The following is a 26,954-nucleotide window of genomic DNA, read 5'->3' on the forward strand; positions in this document are numbered from 1 at the left end:
CAAGTCAGTCATAAGTCATTTAGTGGGGTGGGGTGCACCTCTTTATGTTATGACGCATTGGTCCACTAAGAATGCCAAGACAGTTACCGTGTCAACCGCTAATTGGTAAAACACCGCCCTCTTTTGAGCAAACAGACAAATTAACGTAGTCTCCTACTCAAGACGGGAATTGGCAGTTTACAATACAAAACCTCTTGCTGTAGTGTAAACAAAATTATACGCTCCCATTTAAAATAAACATCCATAGCATACAGTGCAAAACACACACAAATTACTGAGAAGCCGCACAGCTTTTCACAGTAAAGGGGGAATTATTCATCGACTCTTGAACTGTTATCCTCTGCTCAATTTGATATGGGGAGTTACAGGGCCCGTCGAGTTATCTCCTGCCAAATAAAAACACCCTTACATCAGTAACTTCTAAGCATCAATCTGGAAAAATGACCGTACACCTCTCGTCAAATAGGACCATTTATTTCAGGGTCAATGCCATCCAAAATACCTCAAGTTGGAAGTCAACAACCCCAGGTCACAATTTCATATAGCTTAACAATTTCCTGCTCAGCAGAAATTAGCAGGATACCAGTGACAAATTGTACTTGTGACATGGTAGTTTGGCTGGTAACCTTATTCTGGTTAGCGTAATTTTGTTATGCTTAGCCACATTTTGTGCTTAAGCAGCTCAATGAAATTGGGCCCATGTCACAATTGGGCAATATTTGCACACTTTATTCTTTTTCTTAGGGCTCTCAAGGAGTGAAAGAACCAATGTCTTCCTTCAAGTCTTGTACGATCGTATTTTGTCTCCCTCTTGCTCATTAAACTTTAGGTAATATGGTTATGGAAAGTCATATCAGTTGTTATCATAAAAAGTTTGAATCTGGGAAACTTTACTGTCAGATATGTTTCTCAGAGTGTGTATTTCAATTACGGATTATTCCAGCCTCTTCTGACGATGACTAGAGCATGCAAGCTAGTCGAAACGTTGAGACCAACCCAAGAACTGACTCCGCGGTAGTACTATACAGTTAATTACGATCCTATAAGCTATACAGCAGAAGTCCCAGCCTATTTCTTTACCATCCGCCCACGTAATAGTTAATAAGCAGGACAGTTCTTTTCAGAACTGAGAAGTCTCCTGAACACCCGAACAATCTACTCCGCGGTAGTAGAATTAAGCAAGACAGTTCTCTAAGAACAAACTCTTCCTGGCAAGTAGATACACACATGGTGTTAACGCAAACCAAATATATATATTGATACCTCACCATGCAATGCCTCAAATCCTAAACACAAAACCAGTGTTGAAAGGGGGAAATCACGTAATTGTCCTCATATTACAGCGACAGTTTCGTTGGTCACATATTTACACAAGACCAGTCCGATGAAAGAGCAACTTTTCGTGGGTAATAAATATATTGTACCGCGTGGAACTCGAAACATTCCTTCATTTTAGAATCAACAAAAATATTCACAACCGGTTTTCAAATTAGGGTTATGTCGGAGTATACCCTTTAAACATTTACAATTTACAGAACATGAATTCTTAACCTTTAATTCTGAACCCTTCGAAAGGCTGAAAATACGAAGGGCCCGAGATGACGAATTGGAGTCACGTGATCTTTGCAGAGCTCATTATTTATGCAGCTAGAGGTTAAGACTGGGTCAACGTTGAGAATTTGGAGCGCCGATTGCGCACAGATAACGCGCGATCGCGTAGCATTAAAACAACACGTTTTTATGCAAACAATAAAACCGACTTAAATAATGTAGAAAATCTGACACGGTACAAATTGGTTTATATTTCTCTGTTATTTCCATCCAATGATTGTTGAAGAAACACGCATATTTATCTATTATGTACACCCAATATTAATTATACATCTCAATGTATAGTTATTAATTAAAAGATGTTCAAATAAAACTTTGTCACTAGATACAAAATAATAATAAAAATAATAATAATACAAATATGAAATGCTGATGTGGTGATGTTCGTTTTGAATATTGTTATGACGTCACAGGTTCAGAGAGAGCCCGGATGGTTCATTGCAAGACAAAACTAAAATTCACATTTAAAAGAATATCAAATTAGACAAGTGTGCCAACATTTCGCTTTTAGCGTCTGACTTGGAGTCAGTATTGGTTTTTAAACGATTTTAACTTTATCTTAGTTTTCTTACAGTCAGGGCCCAATTTCATAAAGCCTGGTAAGCACACAAGTTTGCTAAGCAAATAAACGTTTTGCCCAACAGAAACAGGTTACCAGCCAAAATTACATTGTTTTCATTGTTGAGACTGGTGCCCCATCCTCACTTTTTGCTTAGCAAAGAAATTTGTCAAGCGGTATTTTCTGCTCAACAGCTTTATGAAATTGGGCCCCGCACAGATGACAGAGTTTTCAACATACTAAAAAAACATCGAACTTTCGAACTTTTCGAAACCACGGCTTCGGCTTCAGGCTCCGTCCTCTCGTCTGAAGCCCTGAGCACGTACGCAAAGCACACGCAGTTGTCAAAACAACAGCCGGGCCAAGCTAGCCTGGGCCGAATCCAAAGGCAAAGCCGTGTTTTCGAAAAGGGATATAGTTCTTTATAATGTGGTGCTGCCATATTGGTTCTATGTCCGTTCAAATGAGTATAACCATAACGAGGCTGAATGGTAAAATAGTCTGGTCCCTTTGTAAATATGAATTATACTAATAATTATACTGTCATTGCACGTGAACAAAATCAAGGTTAGGTCCTGTCTGATTGGATACAGATTTAAAAACAATGGCAGAAATATCATCTATCCCTCCATAAACATATATTCCATAAAAAGAAATACATAATTCAAATATATTGTTTTTGTGTCTCAAGAGATTCCGTAAACATTAATAATCAAAACAAACAAAAATTGGACAAAACACAACGTCTTGTTTGTTACACCACGGAGGCAATATGTGCGATTGGTTCCATACTCCCTGATCATTGCCTTGGTGCCCTTTAAATGCTCCTGTAAAAATTTACAATTTCCCTCATAGGGTGCCTTTTACCAAGGAGAACATGCCTTGATGCCCTTGCGCTTTCAAAAACGAAGCATACAGGCCGCAGTTTTCTTTTGATGTCTGTGTGGCATCACCATTTCACCATAAACTTTATTCATGGATGTGTTCAATTTTAATGCACCAATAATGATGTACAGTCCGCTTATAGATCACTCGATCAAGAACCGAGAGGCATAACATGCGTTTTAATACTGCTTTAAAATATCTGTGTAAAGAAGATGGATACTGTGTATATCATATTATCTTCTCATTATTATATAGAAATGTTTGCGGTAACACCATGTAATACCTATCTCTAATGAGTTGGGGTGGTTCTGAAAAGAACCGTTGATTTCAACTCGACGTTTCGATCAGTATGCTCTGATCGTCTTCTGGAGAATTATAGTAAATGTGTTCATAAAGTGTACACAAACAGAAGCTGCTAGTTTTGGTATTAAGTAGAAAGTCACATTGATATAGCTACAATGCAGCATTTTGTCCAAAACTCACAGGCATGGTATTTGGTTCTCGGGAAAAAAAAGTAGGAATATTATTCTATCGAGTACGAGTCCTGACGTACAATCATGTATCCCAATGCTGTAAGCTTTAGAGGACGTTCCAGGCTAATTAATGACAATTTTCCAGATTTTTCCAAGGGCAAACAAATCGGAAATCAGATTAAAGTAGGAAGATCATCATGCCTGGTAACTCAATTTATTTTAATTTTTTTGCGAGTATTCATGATGGTAATAGTGATAGGTTCGTAAAAGAAAGAAAAGTTCAATCATGCGTAAACTTTCTTGAAGAAATCCATGAAGACATGGAGGGAAACTTGGGATTCTGACTTCATTCAACACTCTTAGAGCTCCCGGGTCAGAATTGACTCGGATTCTAGGTGCCCTGACCCATTTTGGGGTCAGGCTGACCGGAAAGTGGCTAAGTGAATGTTAACTTGGATTCGAAGTCAGTTTGACCAATTTATACATGGGTCATTTTGACACAGACCCAGAAACAAGTCAGGGGTCGATTCCGGAAAGATAGTCATACGTTTTTAACTCGAGAGATTAGATTGGTCTTAACTCTTTGTGAAACAAACCTCTGTGAACCCAACACTGTGCCAATTCTGATCCGAGAGTAAGTATAATGTATCTGGGCTCAAAATGGACCCAGTGGTATGTAGAGAAGTGATCACCACCCCCCTTCCATGTCATGCCTCTGTTTCTTGTTACGTGTTTTTTCTTTACTATGCATGCGATGCAATATTCATTTGTCACCATTTCTCCCAACACCACCAGCTCAAAATCAAGCAATGCTTATACTATTCCGTATACTTCCACGAAACACGCTTTTTGTTAATGCCTAAACCGAATCATCTTTATAACATATTGGTCCCAGTTTTTGGACTGGGTCAGTAAATTGAGCCAGTTGACTCAGTCTGGGTAGAATGTGGGTATAATCTGGAGTTAGTGTACCGTCACTGTGTCTCAGAGAGTATGATCAGTGAATCTTCTAAAAACTGTGGCACATCAAAACGCGTCCCAGAGTTCTTCTTATTAGTTTGTAGAGTTGAGCGATTTACTCTTTGGTCTTGCCGGTGTCCCTTGGACATCTGTCCGTCGGAGAGTTTGTCCCCCCTCATGGGAAATTAAAATGGGCTGGATGAGGAGGACTCAAGAGAGGGCGCTCTCAGAAGAAGTTTGTACACAGTTTGCCATATGCAAATCTCCTGCTACACCGAGTCGGGCTGTACTCTTTGCACTGTGCTGGACGGGTAAAATATTACAATTTAACAGGCTTTCCGGAACAACTTTACATCACACTTTCAAAAGAGTCACTTGTCACGAGAAGAGAGCAACTCCTTTCAGTATGTTGGGAATAAAATCTCATTGTCAGTAAGACTTGACTATAAGGTGTTCTCCGCTGTGTGACGTCATTGAGAGACCTTTGGGCGACGTAGAGGGCGAGAAAGGATCCGCCTTGATGGCGGAGGACGGCTGCAGCTGGTCACTGTTGGGCGACAGAGGGCTCTTCTCCGAGGAGAGATCCTCTTTGTCAGACGACGAATCGCCGTTGGACTTGAGGTCCGGTTTGAGTTCATCGAAGTCGTCCTTCGAGTCGGCTTTGTTGTTGGGTCGACGTTTTGCCTCCTCTTTTTTCCATTTCATGCGCCGGTTCTGGAACCAGATCTTAATATGTCTCTCTGTTAGGTTCAACATGGCCGCCAGTTCTATCCTCCTAGGGCGGGAGATGTACTTGTTAAAATGGAACTCTTTCTCAAGTTCTAAGAGTTGACCTCTCGTGTAGGCCGTTCTCGTCCTCTTGTTCTCGTCGAAATCAACGAAAGAAGCACCTTCATAAAATAAACGAGAACAACAACCTATAAGTAATAAATTCCGAAGAGGCGGTGCCTCAAATCATAAACAAACACTTAGTTGCAGAGAAAAAGAGGGGGACAAAACAGACGACAGAGAGATGAACAGAGTACGTTACAGAGGCATTGCTTGGCAACAGACAGCGCAGGATAGAGTGAGATGGAGAGAAATTTGTGAAGAGGCTTCCCCCTACAGTGAAATAGGTTTAGAATGCAAGTTGTAATGTATGTCACTGCAATGTTCTCGGCAGAAATATATCAGGTGATAATATGTAAAGGCAAAAAGTATATACAACCATTTAATTTTGTTTTTATATAATGTTTGAATGACAAGATTAGATCCATGTAAATGTTACGATTTTTCCGGATTTTATTTGTAGCCTGGAAACGACATACCAACCTGACTACGACACGACGATTTGTGCATCAATCTCTCAATGGCTAATGCAAATAAGCGCGGGTAAAACTATTATTGTATCCCGGAGCTCGCCGCATCGCATCCATCACACAACCCCCTTTGCCGAGTTTCAAGACAGTCCCGTTTCCTATCCATATGTATTTTGTTTTTCATTCCCTTTTTCTACAACTGTCGTTCAATCATCCTTAAATTCAATTCAAGTCCGTGTACCATGAAAAGCATGCACATGGTGATGGCTGTTTAACAAGCCAAAAAAAAGCTACGTACCAACACGGCAATAATTTGCTCAGATTCGCAACATTTACCGTACAAGAGAACGCCGTATGGGTAGCGAGCCGGCCCGCCCCCCTATACCGTGTCAAACTCACATCTTACGGGGTGCATATCGAGCATGACACGCCACACGCGGTGCCCAAGATTTCCTGTGCCCATTTATACGATGCGATACTATCACCGGAGTATTATGTCAACCCAGCTCGTGATAAATGACCTGCCTTTTCCTCTGGTCCCAATCTCTTAAAGTATAATTAATGTCTTTTATTTTAGCGATGAACAGCAAGGCAAGTAGAAAGATCTCGCTTGTTTTCTTGACATTTTCTCAGGCCTATATACGGACAAATATTTCCATATGTATTTTAGATTGTTGACCATCTTAGACACGCGGAATACAAATTAGTGGCGAAGACCGTGTACAAACATGGAAGTCTTTCTCCATGGTATAAACGACCTAAGAAGAATGAAGGAAAACGTGGGCCATGGTTTTGAACTTTTCTTCACAAAGATGGTCCTAACTTAGGATGATAGTCTTATGACGCTTTAGGAGTTATTACCTAACTTAAGGCTAGTCCTAAATTAAGACGAGTAACTCGTCCTACTCGAGATAGTCTTAACTCTTTGTGAAATCTACCATGTATTATCTATCGTTCCTGGTACACGGGACCTACATCTTAATGTCCCATCCGAAGGACGAATCAATTATGGCAAAGTCTTGCTCAATGACACGAATGCCATGACCGGGACTTGAGCCCACCCGCTGATCAGAAACAAGTCTAGTGCCCTTAAAAAAACGCTCGGCTCCAAAATTCCACAACTACACTTTTTTTTCCTTTCTCTGAATAATACTTTTTTGTTTTGGATCATCGGCCAGGTCTTTCATAAAGCTGTAAGAAGAAAATACTTCCAAGCCAATTTCTTTGCTAAGCAAAATATGAACGGGGTACCAGTTGCAACAATGTAACTTAATGGAATTTTGGCTGGAAACCAGTTTCTGTTAAGCATTTGTTTTTGTGCAGAGCAAGTTGTTATGCTTTCAGGTTTCACGAGGCCACAGACCCCCTCCCACAGGCCACAGACCCCCTCCCACAGGCCCCTCCCACATCCTGGGTGACAAAAGAGCCTTGGGGTTACACCCTAAGATCAGCTTGTCTAACCATAAGACATATGCAGTCACAACAGTAAACAGGGCCCAATTTCATAAAACTTTTAAGCAGAAATACTGCTAAGCAAAATTTATTTGCTAAGCACACTGGGCTCTGACTTTTTTTCTTAAACAGAGACCATACGTTCCTTTAAACAACATCATCAGACCAATCAGTTGACCAAATAGAAACACATCTCCACCCCTCTCTCGAACACAGACATGTTAAAATAATGCACTCCAGTTAAATCAAAAATAAGACATCGTCGACATAATTGAATGGGGGGGGGGGGTAGAGAAGGCTGCGCATAGCTCTGTCCTGCACTACCGGAAGCATAGCAGATGGGGGAAGAGCAAGATACACTGGTTGGTTTTAAGAGGAGGGAAACAGTGAAGACTCTGACTAAACTGAGAGTGGATAATAACGCGAAGAGTAATGAGTGTGATTAATTGAAAGCGGAGACAGCGACGCACAACGCCGTCAAGCCACCAGCAGCAGCCAGCTTTCTCCCCCCGTACGACGCGCCTCATGCCCCCACCATCTTGGGGCCGGCAGGAGGAGGGCTGATGATGGGTCGGTCAAACATAGCACTCCGGAAATCATTGGAGTTTAACATCCTCGCTTCTTGGTTTACGTGATGGAATTATATTTGTGATCAGTTGGTTACAATACTGCACGCCTGATACTTCACGGAGGCAACGAAGGCGATTGCCTTCACGCCATTGAAAGCATAATTTAAAAATGTCCTCATATAATGTCATTTACCAAGGAGAAAATGCCTTGGTGCCCTTGCCCTTTTAAAATACGAAGCATACAGGTTTCTGAAGGCACTAATAGTGGTTTCCATTCAAATAAAATGTAACAAAGTCGAGTTTTGCGGATCAGTGTGAAGGTGAGTAAAAAGGTGTGGTGCATTTTGGGCACGTCACGTTTCACACGAGATACATTTTGTAAAAGTGTATAACCTTGCTTCAATTTATCAAGGGACCCTTGTTTTTTCCCCGACCCATTCAAAGACCCCGTACACAGAAAGTCCTGTGTTTTAGTGTGAGAAGACAATGTTAACAGGATGATTTAAAGGGAAGGTACATGTTTGGTAATTGTCAAAGACCATTCTTCTCACTTGGTGTATCCCATCATAACCATAAAATAACAAGCCTGTGAAAATGTGGGCTCAATTAATCATCGAAGTTGCGAGGAAATGATGAAAGAAAAAACACCCTTGTTGGACGAATTTGTGCGCTTTCCGATAAGAATAAAAGACTTCTAGCTAGAAGTCTTATTATTTTAGTGAGAAATTACCTCTTTCTCGAAAAATAAGTTACTTCAGAGGGAGTCATTTCCCACAATGTTTTATACTATCAACAGCTCTCCAATGCTCGTTACCAAGTCAGTTTTTTAAGTTAGTATTTGTTTTGAGTAACTACCAAACGTGTACCTTCCCTTTAACACTATCAACCGTGTATTATGTGGATTTAATTTGAGCGGTTCCGTTACTTTGAAGTTGCTATTTGTTTACTCCTCTACTACGTCACTCATATCCGTTGCCTAGAAACCAATGCTTATTGAAATCACTAGCCATTGATGAGCTCACAAAGGAACATACAAATTAGTAATTGTGACGTCAGAGGCATTCCTCATTGGATCACTGGACCGATCATAAAATAATCGCGAACAAAAAAAAGATAAGTCGATTATAGACTAAAAAATTGCAAAGTTGATACCAGTCTGGAAAAAACATCCCTTACTTATACTCTAAAAAACCTAATACTTATATAATACTTATAATACTTAAAAACCTTATACCTAAAAAACATAATAAGAGTACGTTTATTAATTTACGATATCGGATAAAAGTATTTTCGCCTTCTCTGGCCAGTTTGATTTTCTTCTATTCTCGCTGTGCCCGATTATTCACCACTGTGGCTGAACTTGAGAACGACCTTCTGCATCCCATATAGGCTGACATCTATGTGGCATAATTTGAAGTTTTGAATTTGTGAAGTTTTTTGCTTAAAGCCATTGGACCCTTTCGGTACAGGAAAAAAAAAAAAGTTCACAGATTTACAAATAATTTACAGGGTTTACAGAAGGTAATGGTGAAAGACTTCTCTTGAAATATTAGTCCATGAAATGCTTTACTTTTTGAGAAAACGGTAAAACAATATAAATTCTCGTTAACGAGAATTACGGATTTGTCATAAACACATGTCATGACACAGCGAAACGCGCGAAAACAGGAGTGGGTTTTCCCGTTATTTTCTCCCGACTCCGATGTCCGATTGAGCCTAAATTTCCACAGGATTGTTATTTTATATATAAGTTGTGATACACGAAGTGTGGGACTTGGACAATACTGTTTACCGAAAGTGTATAATGGCTTTAATTGTTTAGACCAATTCTATGATTGAAGCATTTTGCCTACTGTTGTCCCCAACCGCACCATGCGAGAATGTGGTCAAACCATCCCAAAAGCAATTAGGCCCTACCAATTCTGTAAATGCGCTAGTAAAAAAAAACATAACAATACATCATACCATCATTTCAATTTTTTAAAAATCCAGGTTTACGTTTTCAAAAATCGACCCCAACATTTCCATCCCTGTTTTTTCTGGGTCAGTGGTAACAAGTTGTCCTACTTAATACGTAATACGCCTAACTCTTTGATCCATTACCACTAATTATTTCTAATGGGGAGTAGTGGTCCACATCAAGTCATCGTCTCCCATAAAATACATCGTCCTATAATCATCGATTGTGATCATCATCTGAAACAATTATAGAGTGTGTCAATTCCTCTACTGCTAGGCAAGGCATTTCTAAACCTCCTCCACTAACTCCCCGTCAATCCACTCAGCAATTGGTGTTACAATCAATGCATAGCCTTCAAGAAGAGGGGGGTTGGCATTCCAGTTTTCACGCGGTAGTTTTTGGAGGGACGCTCGGTGAGTGTCGTGAGAGCCCCCGGCCATCCTGGGTTCCTTGGTTACCCCGCACCGCAGTCATGTTCCCCTCTTGTGATTGAGGTATTAGACAAAAAACAAAACGTGTTTAACGTCCCGCCTTTTTGGGAAAAAAAGGAGGAGAGCGCCCTTTTTTATTAATGGACAAATATTTAAAGACAACCGGCTGAGCTATTTTCTTCTTATTTGAAACAATTTGTTTTAGTCTGAGACCATTAACTATTATCTCTTTGTTTAATGAACAAGACAAAAAAAACCCCAGTAAAACCAATTTGTTCTTAACTATTATTTAAAAAGAAGAAGAAAAAGTCGCCTCTAAAAAGGAAGCAGTAGGGGACGCTAAACACGTTTTTAATTTGGCCTTACTTGTGAATCAAGAAACAAGAGGGGGGGGGGGCACACCACAAATGAAATTATAATGTGTTATCTCAATCTGTTTTTTTGTTGTTCTGTCCTCTCCCGATAATCATTTTGTCCGGCCTACATCTCGGTAATGGGGCAAGGTGTATTCGCTCTATTTTCTCTGGAGTGGGAGTGCTCTGTTTGTTGTAATGTTCAAAACGATGTCGATGTAAAAAGGGCAGGCAGCCGCGGTAGAAAATTAGATTGCTTGCTATGTATATAGAAAATAGGGACTACAATGCACTGTATGTTTGATGGTGTCATTAATGCATGACACAGTGTTTTTTTTTCCTGTTAACATAGCATCGTCACATCAACGTGTAGCAAAGAGGTATTTCCCGCTTATTTTTCAAAATAGCTAGATTTCCTCAATACGCTTATAATTTGAGAGAGATCTGCTGCCACACCGCATTTGGTGACGATATTGGTTGCTGTGACACACGTTGTCATGAGCGGTAACTACATCATAAACGCGTCTGTATCTTTATGACTTTGTGATGTTTTGTGATGATAAAGCTAATCGGTAGTGATGAGGTGTCAATAATAGGCAAACAAGGGTGAAACACTAAATATAGGATGCGACAATATTTCCTGGCCAGGAAAATTTGCATGATTTTGATTCAAAATTTAGAACTCACTACATCCAGGCATGTTTGCTTCATTTTTGAAAGGGCAAGGGCATCGATGCATTTTCCTAATGGTAAAGGGGCACCATAGTGAGGAAATTGACTGCATGTTATATTTATTTGAAAGGAAACCACTATTGGTGCCTTCGGAAACCTGTATGCCTCGTTTGTGAAAGGGCTTGGGCACCAAGGCATTTTCTCCAAAAGGGCATACTATGAAAAATTTGACATTTCTATTGGAGCATTTCAAGAAGGGTACCAAAGAAATGACTAGGGGGCATGGAAGCAATCGCCTTCGTTGCCTCCGTGGAGTACCAGGCCTGTTACATGTCCTGACTGAATAACGCGGGGGTCTGGAGCGAAATACCACGGGTGACACGCAGACCAAAAGTGGGTCTCCATAATTGCGCTCAAATCTCGTCTATTACACGCGGCCTTTCAAAACATCAACTCGAGATCGATCACTACGGAGTTATTGTTATCATGCACAAACAACAACTCCTTTAATTCCACCCATCCAAGGAATTCACTTTCGTAGTCACTCTTATAAAGTGTACATTTACAATAAATTGTTCTACATAGTTATAACATTTTGTATTATTCGTTTTGATTTACTGTGATTTCTGCAACATTGAATAAACGTATTGAATTATACGAAAGTATTGTGTTTTTGTTTGTTTTGTTTTTAGAGTGGAGGGGAAAAGGGAAACAGGAAAATCACCAAACAATAGAGAAATGAAATAAAACAAAAATTGCATCCAGACCTGAGACGAGACACCTGTTGTCCGTATCGTGACGTTGCTGCATGTTAGCCAATCGCTGCCCTCCTGCCCACCCTGTGTTGACCAATAAGAAATCAGAACGAGTCACTAATGGGTTAACTTCAAACGCTACTGGCTAACGCTAAAGACAAAATTAACATACAACTAACATAAGCATTTGATAATAATTTTGTTTTTAGACTACACTATAATTTAAAAACATAAAAACATTTAAGATATTAATCTCCAATGCTGAAGTTAAAATAGTTAATTTAAAAGTTGTGTAATGTTTATTTGAGGCTTATATGCTGGTAGTGAATATTTATGTTTAATATATTTTTAAAATATTTTTTAATTTAAATACAGAAAACACGTTTTCGAAGACGATCCATCTTGCGACCGTCTCTGTTACATTGCTGCATGCCACTCGCTGCGCTGCGCTGCCCACCGTTTGCTGGCTGTGTGATCTTTTGCAAGATCATCTTTAAGAAGAGATGCAACAGATGTTGAAAGGACCAAACCAAAATTAAAATTCAAAATTAAAATAAAAAGCTCAAAAATTCAAAATTTAAACTAAAAACTTATACTCAAAATTAAAACTCAACATTTTGTAAAACAAAAATGAACATTCTTTTATCCCAGATGCAAATTTGACATCTATATAGATGCACAACATCATGCAATATTTAATGGTCTGACGTTTTAACCCTAGATAACAATCTTTCGTTAAGGCTAAATCATAATTTGCCTAAAAACAGGGACTTAAAATAGTGTTTTAACCAGCCCATGCCAGGCTGATCTTTCTCGGCTTTAATCAACACGAGTCCTATATAATTACAGACTCCAATACTTCCCTACAAAAAAAAGTACAGCCTCATCTGAGAATTGGGTTTAACAAGAACTTAATAACCCCATTCCCTGAAATCACCACTATAGACGTGACGGCTACTTCATTTACACAGACAATAAGTCTGGGAGATAGAGCGGGACGGTCAACTCGACTGCGCAAAATGACTTCTGATTAAAGAGGTACTACTATGAGTAGGTCCTTTAAAGGGTGGACTACAGCTACAAGCCCAAGTGCGTAGACTAATCTTGCACACCCATTAACTTAAAAGACTCAACCTCTAAGGACATATTGGCGGAGTAATTGGTAATAAAGAGTACCTTTCATACGAAAATTTGTGTGTGTCTTTTTCTCTTTGGTTATGTCTTATTGGTCAACGTCCAACAATGGGACGTACTTGAGAAGGGCACTCGCCTGGTGCCGGTTTATCATGACATTACATCGAATTAGATGTATTGAATATGTCTCTTTAGATCTGAGAAGTTAAACAGTCGATGTGAACTTATTCACATGCCTCCCACATACACCACAAATTCATGCCCAATTAAACAACAACAGCAACAACAACAACAACAACAACAACACCACCAGAAAGAAAGATGTACTGAACATGGCACTTAAAATGTGAACTAGTTGTTCGTATGCCTCCCACACCACCGGTGCCCACACAGACTACTTGCGTAATCACAATTGCATGTTCCCAAAAAAAGATTACAACAAAAACAGAAAGACAATGGGGAAATTTATATCTGTCAAGAAGTCGAGAGGCATGTCTTGAGACGACGAGAGGCTGCTATGGTAATGAGTGTCCGAAAACGAAATGTTTGGGCGGTGGATGGTTGAACAATACGAAAAAATATAGACTGATTGTCCACCGCCGGCCCAAGGCACACATTGACCCGGGCTATGAGCCTCTTAATCAACCCCTAATAAAAAAAAACTGGAAGAAAATTACTTTATAAGAAATATGCACGCCCATGGCCGCTCTTAAAAAGCACAATTAAGGGGTAAAACAGCTAGCAAATGACATCAATTTTCAGTTTGTTTTATCAGATAAGTGGTTGGTAAAGGCGTCTGGGGGGTTTGCAACGGGGCGAGAAAACGATGAAGTCCCATCTACATAATTGGAACTAGGCCGGGGCCATCGGGGTTGTTTCATCTTTGCTCCTCGTTCAGCCACTCTTGTCAGATACATTTAGGAAAATTATTTTTCATTGGTCGTGCTTCTTCTTGAAATTGGTTTTGATAGTTTTGCTTAATTGTTAATCATGTACGGTTTTTTTTATTAATAAGAATAACGTGTACGAGAGGGCTGGTCTTGGTTGGTTTATGACTTTGTTCCTGTGCACTTTGCCCGTGACGTCACTTCTGCACCATCCTAATATAGCAACATGTAGATGAATAAGGATTTCACCATTGAAGATTGAAGATTGTGTTTTATAACCGTTAAAGGCAGTGGACACTATTGGTAATTACTCAAAATAATTTTTTGCATAAAAACTTACTTGGTAACAAGCAATGGAGAGCTGTTGATAGTATAAAACATTGCGAGTAACAGCTCCCTCTGAAGTAACGTAGTTTTCGAGAAAGAAGTAATTTTCCTCGATTTTGATTTCGAGACATCAGAATTAGATTTTGAGGTCTCGAAATCAAGCATAATATGAAAGCTCACAACTTCGTGTGACAATGGTGTATTTTCTTCCGTTATTATCTCGCAACTTCGAAGACCAATTGAGTTCAAATTTGTACAGGTATTTGTTTTAATGCATATGTTGAGATACACCACGTGAGAGTGTGGTCTTTGACAATACCAATAGTATCCAGTGTCTTTAAGACATACTTGACGTACAGGGTTAGTCACATCATGCCGGCTGAATCTATGGTGTGCACACTCTGAAAACTAAACAGGGTTACAACTTACCCTCTGGTTAATTCTCACCGGGATTGGCCATTGTGCTTACACTACCTTCCAAATAGTTTTCTCATCGTGTGAAATATGAAACATCTTACAGATGCTAGTCACATGTTTTGTTTTATTTTTTTATTTTGCTATGAGTCAGTGTGACGAGTATATGCATTCTTACCTCAACGCAAGCACGATTTGGAGTACCACGGATTTCGAGGCACAACTTTTTGTGGCGGCAATTTAACCCCTCAAGCAATAATTGATGACATTTTTCTAAAAGCTATCCATAAAAATGTAAAAACATCCATCCTCCCCACAAAATCTGCCTGCAACGGTGCAGCGCCCTCATTGTTATAATAGAGGAAACATAATTAAACTGAATCAACCGCAGGCACGGTTTCATCACACAATACGCATTCAGTAAGCGTGGCATGGTGATCGTAAGCGCAGAATTCGGGAGTAAGCAGAGCCATAATACAGCCTGTAGTATAAGCACAACAACTTGCTAAACACAACATACTATTACTTAGCATATTCAGGTTGCCAGCCCAAATTGCACTAAGTTTGCATGAATGTGACTGGTGCCCGACTCAATATTTTGCTTGCTTGAAATTGGGCACAGTACACTTCGTCAAAACTGTTTTCATATTTTTCGCCATATTCCAAACTTGCTTCATGAACCTTTTTGTATACACAATGTTTTCCAAACAACACAATAGACACTGGACACTATTGGCAATTGTCAAAGACCAGTCTTCTCTCGACATATTATTCATAAAATAACAAACCTGTGAAAATTTGAGCTCTTGGTCGTCGATAATAAAGAAAGAAAAAACACCCTTGTCGCACAAAGTTGTGTGCTTTCAGATGCTTGATTTCGAGACCTCAAAATCTAATTTTAATGTCTCGAAATCAATTCGTGGAAAATTACTTCTTTCACGAAGACTACGTCACTTCAGAGGGGCCGTTTCTCTCAATGTTTCAACTGCCAACCTCTTACCATTACTCGTTACCAAGTAAGGTTTTATGCTAAAACTTATTATAATATACAATAATGTCCACTGCCTTTAAACAGAATGCACGATTTGAACGAATGTCAGCTTGTCATTAAGCAATGCCGTACCTCCCCTTTAAAATGCTTTATCAGAATCACGTAGTAACATTAATTTAATTGCCGGCTCATAGTTTCTCGGGATTTTTGCCATGAACAAATAACAAACAACGACGCCGCTGTGTGTGACTCGATTGATTGGGCGGGGGGGGGGGGGGGGTGGTGGTGATTATTTCTGAATCGATGGTGGTATATAAATCATTGACTTCAGGTCAGGTTTTGGGTCATTATAATACTTAGATAACTTTAATTAATGACGGTAGAAACCAAACATAACAACAGTTTATAAATAAATATGTAAATATTTAAGTTGTTCAAACTACATGGCGGTGTCTGTGTTATACATTGATTTAAAATAAAGATATCAGGTGTCTTCGAATATTGCATTTGAAAACCAAACTATTAGCAATGGTTGTGAATGGTCACGGAGAGTAAAATACAGAAGAAAGATGGTTATTATTGATGAAAATAATCTAAAAACTGACAGATTATGAAGCTGATTTGGGGTTGAACAAAGAAAAAATAGACAAGAACGGGATTTGTAGTTTACGACCAAACCTGAGAAGAGGCACCCCGTGGATCACCTTAAAGACAGTGGACACTATTGGTAATTGTCAAAGATTAGTCTTCACAGTTGGTGTATCTCAACATTATGCATAAAATAACAAACCTGTGAAAATTTTAGCTCAATCGGTCGTCGAAGTTGCGAGATAATAATGAAAGAAAAAACACCCTTGTCACACGAAGTTGTGTGCTTTCCGATGCTTGATTTTGAGACCTCAAATTCTAAATCTGAGGTCTCGAAATCAAATTCGTGGGAAAATTACTTCTTTCTCGAAAACTACGCCACTTCAGAGGGAGCTGTTTCTCACAATGTTTGATACTATCAACCTCTCCCCAATACTTGTAATCAAGAAAGGTTTTATGATTATAATTATTTTGAGAAGTTACCAATAGTGTCCACTGCCTTTAAAGGGTTGCGACTTTTTACTTCAGATACTATTAAAAAAATAAATCACAAGGGAAACTGTGGTTTATTATTTGATGTTATGAAGATCATTCAAGTACCAATCCTGCCTCAGATATTACAGAATAAAGGGAATGACTTAGTTTTACTCTGCTTATTTCGTTTTGTTGCAATAGAAATGAGCCAGAAATGAGTGTACACAGAACCAATGGGAAGATAGAAACCGTTTTTGTTTTCACTTAAATCGTGTCCAACATTTTGATAAAATTATTTTGTACATGCTGCTTTTGTGAAGTATTAAAGGCAGTGGACACTATTAGTAATTGCTCAAAATAATTATTAGCATAAAACCTTTCTTGGCGACGAGAAACGGCTCCCTCTGAAGTGCCATAGTTTTCGAGAAAGAAGTAATTTTCCACGAGTTTGGTCTCGAAATCAACCATCTCAACGCACACAACTTCGTGTGACAAGGGTGTTTTCTTTTTTCATTATTATCTTGCAACTTTGATGACCGATTTAGCTCAAATTTTCACAGGTTTGTTATTTGATGCATATGTTGAGATGCACCAACTGTGAAGGCTAGTCTTTGACAATTACCAATTGTGTCCACTGCCTTTAACTAAAAAACTTAGAGGGTAGAAATAGATTGTATTCAATTCAATTCAATTTGTAAACATCACGTTAAAGACAGTCTATACTTAGTTAAAACATTTAACTAAAATGGGGTTCGTCATTTTGAAAACAATAGTGTTGACAGACTTGGATATAGTATTAATTAAAAACTAGAGAGGGCAAGAATTAATTGTGTTCTATTCAAAAACACAATGTTGTCACAGTACCTCTAATCCTACCTCCATGCTCTAATGTAAGCAAGTGCCATAATATATCATAGAGAGATGTCCTATAAATGACATTTACGATAATGAAGACGATCATAGGCTATCATGACATAGATAAGAAAGGGATTATATAAAGAATGCCAACCCACAAACTTCCAATTACCCTAGACAATCTCCTCGGTGACCCAAAGCCAACCTCCAGACCGCCTCCACCTACCGCCTCTCAAACCCCAAACCAACGGGGTCAACTCTGCATTTATAAGCCCCGCAAAAGAAACAAGAAACACAATGGACTGTCTTGGGATTGAAACTCTATTTCTTGAGTTTGACAAAGCGATGCCCACTTCGCCGCACTCATTAAAGGCCCGAGACTCATCGCAAGAGTCCCCCGGTCCCTGAGTTGATTTTACCCCCATTCACCCCAGACAAACCACTTGACTCCGGTGAAAAACCCTCTGAGAGTACCGCCTTCGTGTTGTAGTTAAGACCCCCCCCCCCCCTTCCCCCAACCCTCTCTCAGTGTTCCAAGTAGGGGGGTTCTAGGCATTGATATCTATTGTAGAGATCAGTGGTTTGAGCAGTTCTATTCTTTCTTGAAGAACTTTCTATTATTCATTTCTCGCTAGCCTACTAGGGAAGATAAAATACAAACCAGCGCGCCTACTTACACATTTACATGTTTACTTAACTTAACCAAAGATGCTAAATAAATTGAGTTTCGACACCGTCTGTTGTAGTTAAGACCCCCCCCCCCCCCCAAACCTTTCGATGTTTAAAGCACTTGGTTTCTGGCAGTTTTATTATTCCTTGAAGAACTTTCTATTATTTATTTCTCTCCAGCCTACTAGGGACGATAAAAGACAAACCAGCTCGCGTACTTTACCTTACATGTTTACTTAACTTAACCAAAGATGCTAAATAAATTGAGCATCGACACCGTCTGACATAATAATTGTGCATGAAATGCATGTTATGTGACTGTATTTTAAATGCAGTGAGCAAACAATGCATTACAGGTATACCCATGCTAGCAATAGATCATCGCCTGACACAATTTCCCAGTGATTAATAAAAAAGACGAATATCGCTGGCAAATATAATCTCGGCCACCAGTGCATGTAAAAAGAAAAGACGACTTGCTGACCGATATGATAAATGGTTAGTGATAGCACTTCATGAATTTATTCAACGGGGGCCCGGTGACTTGTTCGCACGCCTGTTTTTGTAACAAATTACCCCCACCGGGTAGTGACTCGTCTACCGGGCGCGAGCGGCTGGCTCGCCCGGGCTGGGACACTGTTTGGACGGTAGGGACACCGCGTCTATAGTCCGCTCTCATACCCTCATTCCGTATTCACACGAGGTATCGGATGCGTGGTATCTATGATCTGGGAATCTTGGTCAAACTAGATACCTTGCAATCTTTAACTATACCCCGGATGTCTCAGAATCGCTGTCATCTCTTAACACACACATAGAGATGTTATAAATGACTTCCACATATTATAATATAACCATAAAGTCAAACTCTAATAAATTTTGTTTTTCTATAAAAAAAATCAAAAAAAAATCGTAGAGAGTAATCTTCGTGATGTGAATACATTAATACATTCACCGAATCATCTTCCTTCTTCCATCCCCCACACTGACAATAATTGAATGCTCATGACGTTGGTTTTTTAAACACCTTTTTTTCATTGGGATTTGTTCAAGTTGGGTATTAGAACACTAAGAGCATTTTGCCGTCTTAGCATTCCACAAATTTAAGTTTAAAAACATGGACAATTACAAAGTGTCATCGGGTGATATGTGTCGATCCTTTTTTTTAGTAGTGTTGGTTCTGCAAATAACCGGTTGTTGACAACTCAACGTTTCGATCGGTATGCTCTGATTGTCTTCAATTTCAGATGAAGACGACCAGAGCAAGATTTTCAGAACCAAAATTTACGAAATTTACACATGGTACTACCGCAAACATCACTACTCGCACCAAACAAAGTTTCCGATCCTAAATTTATAAGGAAAATGTATCCACAAACCTGTGAAAATTTGAGCTCAATTGGTCATAGAAGTTACGAGATAATAATGAAAGGAAAAAAACACCCTTGTCATACGAAGTTGTGCGCTTACGGACGCTTGATTTCGAGACCTCAAACTCTAAATCTGAGGTCTCAAAATAAAATTCAATGAAAATTACTTCTTTCCCGAAAACTACTTCACTTCAGAGGGAGCCGTTTCTCGCAATGTTTTATACTACCAACCTCTCCCCATTACTCGTTACCAAGTTATTATTTTGAGTAATTACCAATAGTGTCCACTGCCTTTAAATAAAACACATAATTATCATTGACAACTCCACTAAAAACAATTGTTCAGTATTTCATCTGATTGCAGAGCTGCCAACATTTGCATCTTGGAAAGGAAATTTTGCACAACAATCAAAGATTAGAATAAAGTTTAGACAAACTTTTAACATAAACCGGGAACAAGTTTCCATAATTATGGTGATTTCCAAGAAAAGTTGTTCATCAGAACACGGAACGCTTGTGTTTTTTTTTTTCCAGGGCAACTTTTCACAGAGTTGGCAGCTCTTTGATTAATTTCCATTTTGCTTCCGGAATTGTCTTTTTAAAAGTTTTTCGCTGATTACTTCGTGCCCAGGCCGTCTAAGTCTGGCTTCCCAAACTCAATCCCACGCTAGGCTGACGCACTACAAAGAAAATCATCATCAGAAGATGCAACTCTTAGATTATTAATGAGCTTCAAACTTTCCCAAGTAAGCAACGCTATAATAACCCGTCTGATTTTTACACAGATTCCCTCATAATGCCTAATGATAAGGCTGCATTCACCACCTAAGCACATCCATAATATAGGTTTGTACTGCAATCACTTTGAAGTTTTCCCCCACCGCCAAAATCGATCTCGTTTTCTTCCCCCCCTTTGGTCTACCCCCTATAAGGATCAGTGGGTATCTAATTAATTAAAGTAAGCAGTACGTTTGGGAACTTCATTGAAGTAAGAATGTCCCAACTCCAGAAAAAGGGGATTGCTGAATGCATACTAGTGCTTATAGAGGGAGAATAAAAACCCGTTCAAGGGGTACCGCCCCGGCTCGATCCACGGTGGGTCCCAGGGGACGAGAGATCAACCCGTCCCCCCGTCGAAGACAACCCCTCAGAGGTACATGGATGAGAAGAAAAAACCCACAGAGGGTATAAAGACTACCAGGTCAGACAAAAGGAGCATCTCCACAGTCAAACTATTGAATGTCACATGGGCAATTTGATTACCGAATTATAGGAGGACTCAGACTGGTCGGCGAGCCTTTGATGTGTAATCGAAATTCAATTGTTGGTGTGTTTGGTTGGTTCACAGTCTGAAGTTCTGAACCTCGGTCTGAAAAACAGACTCTACTAGTAGTGGATTGACCCAACGAGGGAAGCCATTTTGGTTTTTTTGTGGATTATCAATTTTTTTTGTGAGGGTGAAATAGTTTCTTCTTATCCATCCCCTATTTTCCAGTAAACACCAGAACTAACTTGAAATTCCGCAATAAATTTCACAATACAGTAAAATAAATAGTAAGACAAGTTTTCAAAGAAAAAACTTTGTTCAATTTCATATATTAAAATACAAATTCTCATAAAAAAGACAACAATTTCTGCTTTAAAGGAAAAAATTATGATGAGTAAATTCAAGCCTACACAAACGGCATAAATTGTATTTGAAAAGGCACTAATTAACATGTACAGCAAAAAACAAAAAAACAAAAAACTTTTACCCTTTTTCAAAAACATCACGTTAGAACTGTCGTGGATCTTGGAGTACTTTTATCAAAAACTACAAAAGTAAGCCCTTTCACAAAGCAGCATTGTGAAACAGCCTTTGAAGACAAAGCTTGCGCTAAGCTAATAATAGGGATCTTGAATGCTGATGTCCATCAAGTACATGTATCAAAAGATACACTGAATGGCGTTGCCTTAATTGAAAACTCGCCCGTAATATTATACTTCTGACAGGTAACAGCCGTAATTTAGGGTCTATTTGGTAAATTCGATGCAACCGTCGACGTCACAGTGACGTCATGCAATTTGCTATAAACCTATTTTCAGATTGTTGGGAGTAGAAATGTAAAGTGAATGGTACCCTTCTCCTGCATGCGTGGTAACCAGTACGTTAAGTTTTACACAAATAGAGGGGCCATGCTGAGGCTATACTATACCTCGATTTGGCTGGTAACCTTATTCTGGCAAGAATAATGTTGTTGTGCCTAGCTACTTTTTTAAAAAGTCTCCCGAACCTCCAATTATCTACTCCGCGGCAGTAGAATAAAGCAAGACAGTTCCCTAAGAACAACTCTACCTGGCAAGTAGATACATTTACACACATGGTGTTACCGCAAACCAAGTATACATTGATACCTCACCATGCAATGCCTCAAATCCTATATACTTTTTTTGTGCTTGGGCAAATCTTTGGAACTAGGCCCTGAGATATGAAATGGTAGATGGGGAAATAGATGAGTAGCCAGCGCATGGGGGAGAAAGTGGCAGCATAAGGGAGGAGGTATTGATCCTAGACAGGCACCATTCTAAATAGAGACGCTACCCTATCACATAGTACGGTCATGCACCCAAGGACCACTCAACCGTGGATGTAACGGCCTCGCGAAAGCCCCCTCATTGACAAGGAAGAAAAGAGGACTTGGAGAGCTATCAGTTACATCCCTATTCAGTACCCATGATCGCACCAACAATAGGCCCGGTAAATTACCCCCGCCGTATGTTTGTATAAGCGGCTTACTACAAGACAACACAAGGTACTGGAGTATTGACTTGGTAAAACGGGCTACCTATAGGATTCGCTAACCATTCACAAGTAGTTTGATTGTTGTTATTTGGTTAGCGAATTTGAAAAACCAACTGTGGTATTGAGTTGCTCAATCCAGTGGTTTGAATGGGGGGGCTGCAGACTTTAGTAGCATGTGTGGAATGTTGTTACTTCGTCTAGTGTTGAGCCTGTGGGGTAGGCTGGGGAGGGGGAGGGGGAGACAGATGTGGGGATCGGGGGGGGTCCAATTTATACTTTATTTTCTAATGTTATCTATTGTTTCTAGTTTTTACTCGCCCACTTGTCTGTGGTTGTTGTCAGATAGCCCGTGACATGGGCGGTGATTGGTCAAGGTTGTGGCGAGGGGTGGTTGAAAAAACGAATGTTTATTTGTTTGTTTGTTGGGGGTGTTTGTTTGTTTGTTGCTGTTGTTTTCGCCTTGGTTCACCTTTTTTTCAAAACTTCGAACGACTGAGTTCTAAATTCGACATGAACAGAATTCGTTTGTGTTATTCCGTCTGGGAATGATCGACTCTACTGAACTTCGCATTACTTTAAACGCTACAATAGGGTATGGATCTGATCTACAGTCATGTTTGAGTACAAAATGCAATTGATTGTCAGCAACATGATAAAAAAATAAAATTACAGAAAAACAACATAAACATGAGCAGGCCAAGAGAGTAACGTTATTGCAGCCAACAACACAATATTCGAAGAAATAAGGCACCTATGTTTAAGTCGGTGCTGTTTTGTTTCATGTGATAAAAATCATTTTATCTACTCAAATAAGCCAGTTCATCTAAATTGTTTCAGTAAAAATTAATATTTTGAATGAAATTGTCCAAGCACGCGTTTGACAAATGTTTACAATCACAAGCGATAGCTAAAAACCACACGCAAATAACTTCAAATAATTATGTCACTTAAAGGCAGTGGACACTATTGGTAATTACACAAACCAATTATTAGCATAAAACCTTTCTTGGTGACGAGTAATGGGGAGAGGTTGATGGTATAAAACATTGTGAGAAACGGCTCCCTCTGAAGTGCCATCGTTTTCGAAGTAATTTTCCTCGAATTTGATTTCGAGACCTCAGATTTAGAACTTGAGGTCTCGAAATCAACCAGCTAAACGCACACAACTTCGTGTGACAAGGGGTGTTTTTTTCATTCATTATTATCTCGCAAGTTTGATGACCGTTTGAGCTCAAATTTTCACAGGTATGTTTTTTATGCATATGTTGAGATACACCAACTGTGGAGGCTAGTCTTTGACAATTACCAATAGTGTCCACTGCCTTTAAGTTGTGGTGACTGCATTCAGTTCCTATTTCAATCATTAAAAAAAGAAGATTAGATCTAACAAAATCTCAAATAAAGGTCGACATCAACAACAAGCGAAACAGTTACATCAACAGCTGATCGGCAAGGCGAGACGGGGAAAAACCTTTCCAATAACAACCAATGGGAACCAATGTAAGGCCAACAGAATTAAACATGTTTTGTGTCCTCCCTTTTTGAAAAAAAGGTAAGAGGGAGGTTTTCTTTTCGTGTTTTTTTTTTCAAAATGGCCGCCATACAAGTTTTTACTAAAAACGGCTGGGCTATTTTTCTTTGGTGAGATCGTAAAAAAGTGTTGTTTTTCGGGGGTTTTTGTTATGTAAAAAAAAAAAGGAAAAACAAGAAGAAGCTGCCTCTTGAAAGGAAGCGGGCAGGGACGCTAAACACGTTTTTATTTTTATTTGGCCTAAGAAACCTCGATGTTTTTTTTTACCTCTTTGTAAAAATGACTTGTCAATTTGGGAAATTGGTATAAATACGAGCTAATGAATTCCGCCTCTTGTATACATCGGTAATAGGCATTTAAGCCCCAAGTTGCCTCTTTTTCTATTAGCCCCAAACGGTTCCAAAGCTAGTCATAAATTGAGAATCAATTTCAGTGCTTTTGTGGGGGAGGTATGCGTAATATGCGAGGCAACCTTGAGGTGGGTAGTGGGTATAAGGGCAGCTGGTTGGTCAAAACAAGTTGTTTTTTCTTATGACAAAATAAACTAGAAACTCACCCATGGAAATGGCAATTTATCCTATAAAAACTGGGATGATTGGAAATTGAACCACTAATGAAAAAATGAGATTCACTTTTGCAAAAACACAAAAAGTCTAAATAGAGGACTCATAAACAGATGAAAACAACTTTTTTTTCTCATCACAAATTTATCAACTCGAAACTTTAAATATCACCTATGAAAATAGCATTTTATTCCGTAAAAAAATGGCAGAGGTATTGACAAATTAACCACAAAAAACACAAAATAAATGACGCATAAACAGATGAAAACATTTTTTTTCTTATTACAAATATATGTCAACTCAAAACTTGAAATCTCACTCCACCCATGTTAATATCATTTTATTTCTTAAAAAATGGCGGAATGATTGAAATTTGAACCACTAAGGGAAAAGAAGTTCACTTCTGCATTACAACAAAATAGAGGTTTTTGAAATCAATACGAAGATACATGGTTTGAAATTTGCAAGTTAGGAAGCCTGCTTTTCTCCATGGAAACAATCAAAACGTTATTGCTTGAAACGTCGAGGTTATTTATCGTATAAATGATCGAAGATAAAAAAAATTCCCACTTTATTTAAAGTTAGTACCAAATCTAACGGGTATGCTACAACTATCGGTTAACAGTGAACTCTGACACTTTTGTTTTTATCACCCCAAAAAATCTGACAAAGACTTTGGTCTCTATGCTTGGTACTTGATACACTGCCCCTGACAATCAGTAAAAGACAAGCTATATACACAATCACATTATAATGCACGGGGTTTTAATAAAACAGAAAAAAAAAACAGAGCAATAAAATCTTATCTTGCCGAGCAGAAGTACAGCTGTACAGAAAGGTCATCGAGGGCATGTATTGCTAAATATCTAACAAAGCTAAACATGCACTGGGGCAGATAACCCGTTAGAAGGGACGCAGAAAACAAGCTTTTCATACATGGGTTGTTGTGCAGTTTTAAGCCCCCATAATGAGTGCATGACACACATACACCAATATTGTACATGCATGTAAAATACAAGCATACAGCCCCATTACTCGACCCATAGGCCAGTTAAGTATCACACAGCATGCTATTGTATTGTATTTATGTATATAATTATGATTTAAATGCATTCTTTTATAGTTCCATTTGAGCTTTTTCATCGATCAATTGTGTCTTTTTAGCCAAGTGGTTTCTAGTCACTTATCAAACATTACTTTTAAAATGGCGTGTTTCGAGAGTATACACACATTGATAAGATATATACTACAGTATAGTAATTACCTAATGTGATTCGTAAACATTTTAACATTATTTGAACAGTACCTTTAACCTCTCAAAAAAAATAATAAATAAATAAATAAATAACATGTCCCAAAACGATTTGTACAGCCCACATTGATTGGTTGTCAGCGACATCCTTATCTATAAATGTACAACAAATTATCTGAAAATAAACAACGCCGATCTTGATCTTTATGTTCCGCGGCATTTTAGCAGACAATCGAAAATCTGTTTTATGATCAGGGCCCTAATTCATATAGCATGTAAGCACAACCAAAATTGCTAAGCAAATAAAAAACTTGTTCATCAGAAACAGGTTACCAGCCAAAATACCATGTCATGTACATTGTGTGACTCTACTTCCCCGCTAATATCCGCTTAGCAGAGAAATTTGCTAAAGCACAATTTGTTGCTAAACAGCATTGTGAAATTAGGCCGAATGAGCTGCTTTAATAGCAGACACTTTTGCTAAATAAATTTCTTCTTCGCAGAATTCAGCAGATTAACAGTCACATATGGCACATGTGACATTACAGTTTGGTAACCTTATTCGGGTAAGCATATTTTTGTGTGCTCAGCTACTTGTTGTTGTGCTTAAGCAGATCTATGAAACTGGGCCTTGGTAGTTTCATGACGGAGCTACAAATGTAAACAAAGCGAAATATGACACCAACTTTCATTTATAGACAATCACTTCGTTAGCAGACATGAGACTTTGTTTTGCAAACAGAAACTTAGCATCCACAAGAAATTCATGTGAAAATCATATTATTCTTGTTTTTTGGTCTTCTTTAATATTGTTAATTGCTCTTGTGACACTGTGCCCCACGAATCCAACTTGCATTGTAAACCTAGATGGTTTTCTAATGACTTGAATGGAAGAATTTTACCCGAAGTTGCATGTCACATTGGTGACGTACAATTTCGAAGTTCGCATCATGTAGATTTCCGACTGACAATCCAAGGAAACGTTTCAGTGTAAGATTGTCAAAGAACATTTCAAAGTGAAGACTAATTCGTGATTGATATACAGTGTTGAGAAAATACATGAATATTTTCGTTTGAACTCTGAACATTTATTTTTGACAGCAATGGCGTTTATTATCTAAATTACGATACCACGCGCT

General features: G+C 38.9%; 1 protein-coding gene across 2 annotated transcripts in view; it reads right to left on the minus strand.

Moving 5' to 3' along the window:
• Positions 1–1,802: 1,802 nt before the first annotated feature.
• Positions 1,803–26,954, minus strand: part of LOC139936415 (uncharacterized) — a 37,552-nt gene continuing 12,400 nt past the window's right edge. The window contains exons 2-3 of one of the 2 annotated variants that reach the window (XM_071931237.1): positions 11,991–12,062; positions 1,803–5,378 (exon numbers count right to left, since the gene is read on the minus strand). In XM_071931237.1, coding sequence (XP_071787338.1) covers positions 4,918–5,378; positions 11,991–12,062 — 533 coding nt within the window. In that variant the 3' untranslated portion in view covers positions 1,803–4,917. The remainder of the gene's footprint in view (positions 5,379–11,990; positions 12,063–26,954) is intronic. The other variant, XM_071931238.1, reaches the window with a different exon arrangement.

Source organism: Asterias amurensis, chromosome 4, assembly GCF_032118995.1.
Source record: "Asterias amurensis chromosome 4, ASM3211899v1".
Taxonomy (NCBI): Eukaryota; Metazoa; Echinodermata; class Asteroidea; order Forcipulatida; family Asteriidae; genus Asterias; species Asterias amurensis.